Genomic DNA, 239 nt, shown 5'->3' with positions numbered 1-239 from the left:
CCCCGCCCCCCTGCCAGTCGGGTTGCGGCCGAGGCCGGTCCTGGCTTTGTAGCTCGCTCAAGATGGCGGCGCAGCCACCCAGCGGGATCCGCCTCAGCGCGGTGAGCAGCCGCGAGGGGTGGAGCGGGCCGTGTCCCAGGAGGGCGGGCAGGCGGGCAAGTGAGGGGGGGCCGCCAGTGGGCGGTGGCGACTCGGCGCGGCGCGGTGCGGCGCGGCGGCTCGGGCCGCGGCGGGGCCGG

At 79.9% G+C, this 239-nt stretch overlaps 1 protein-coding gene across 1 annotated transcript in view; it reads left to right on the top strand.

Annotated features, from left to right (window-relative positions):
* The window catches only part of MORC3 (MORC family CW-type zinc finger 3), a 41,296-nt gene continuing 41,057 nt past the window's right edge, over nt 1–239 (top strand). The window contains exon 1 of the mRNA XM_034655692.1: nt 1–101. Within this exon, the coding sequence (XP_034511583.1) occupies nt 63–101 (39 nt within the window). The 5' untranslated portion in view covers nt 1–62. The remainder of the gene's footprint in view (nt 102–239) is intronic.

Source organism: Ailuropoda melanoleuca, chromosome 1 (genome assembly GCF_002007445.2).
Source record: "Ailuropoda melanoleuca isolate Jingjing chromosome 1, ASM200744v2, whole genome shotgun sequence".
NCBI classification, from domain to species: domain Eukaryota; kingdom Metazoa; phylum Chordata; class Mammalia; order Carnivora; family Ursidae; genus Ailuropoda; species Ailuropoda melanoleuca.
The sequence above is the reverse complement of the archived record's forward strand: the minus strand, read 5'-3'. Positions and strand labels throughout refer to the sequence as shown.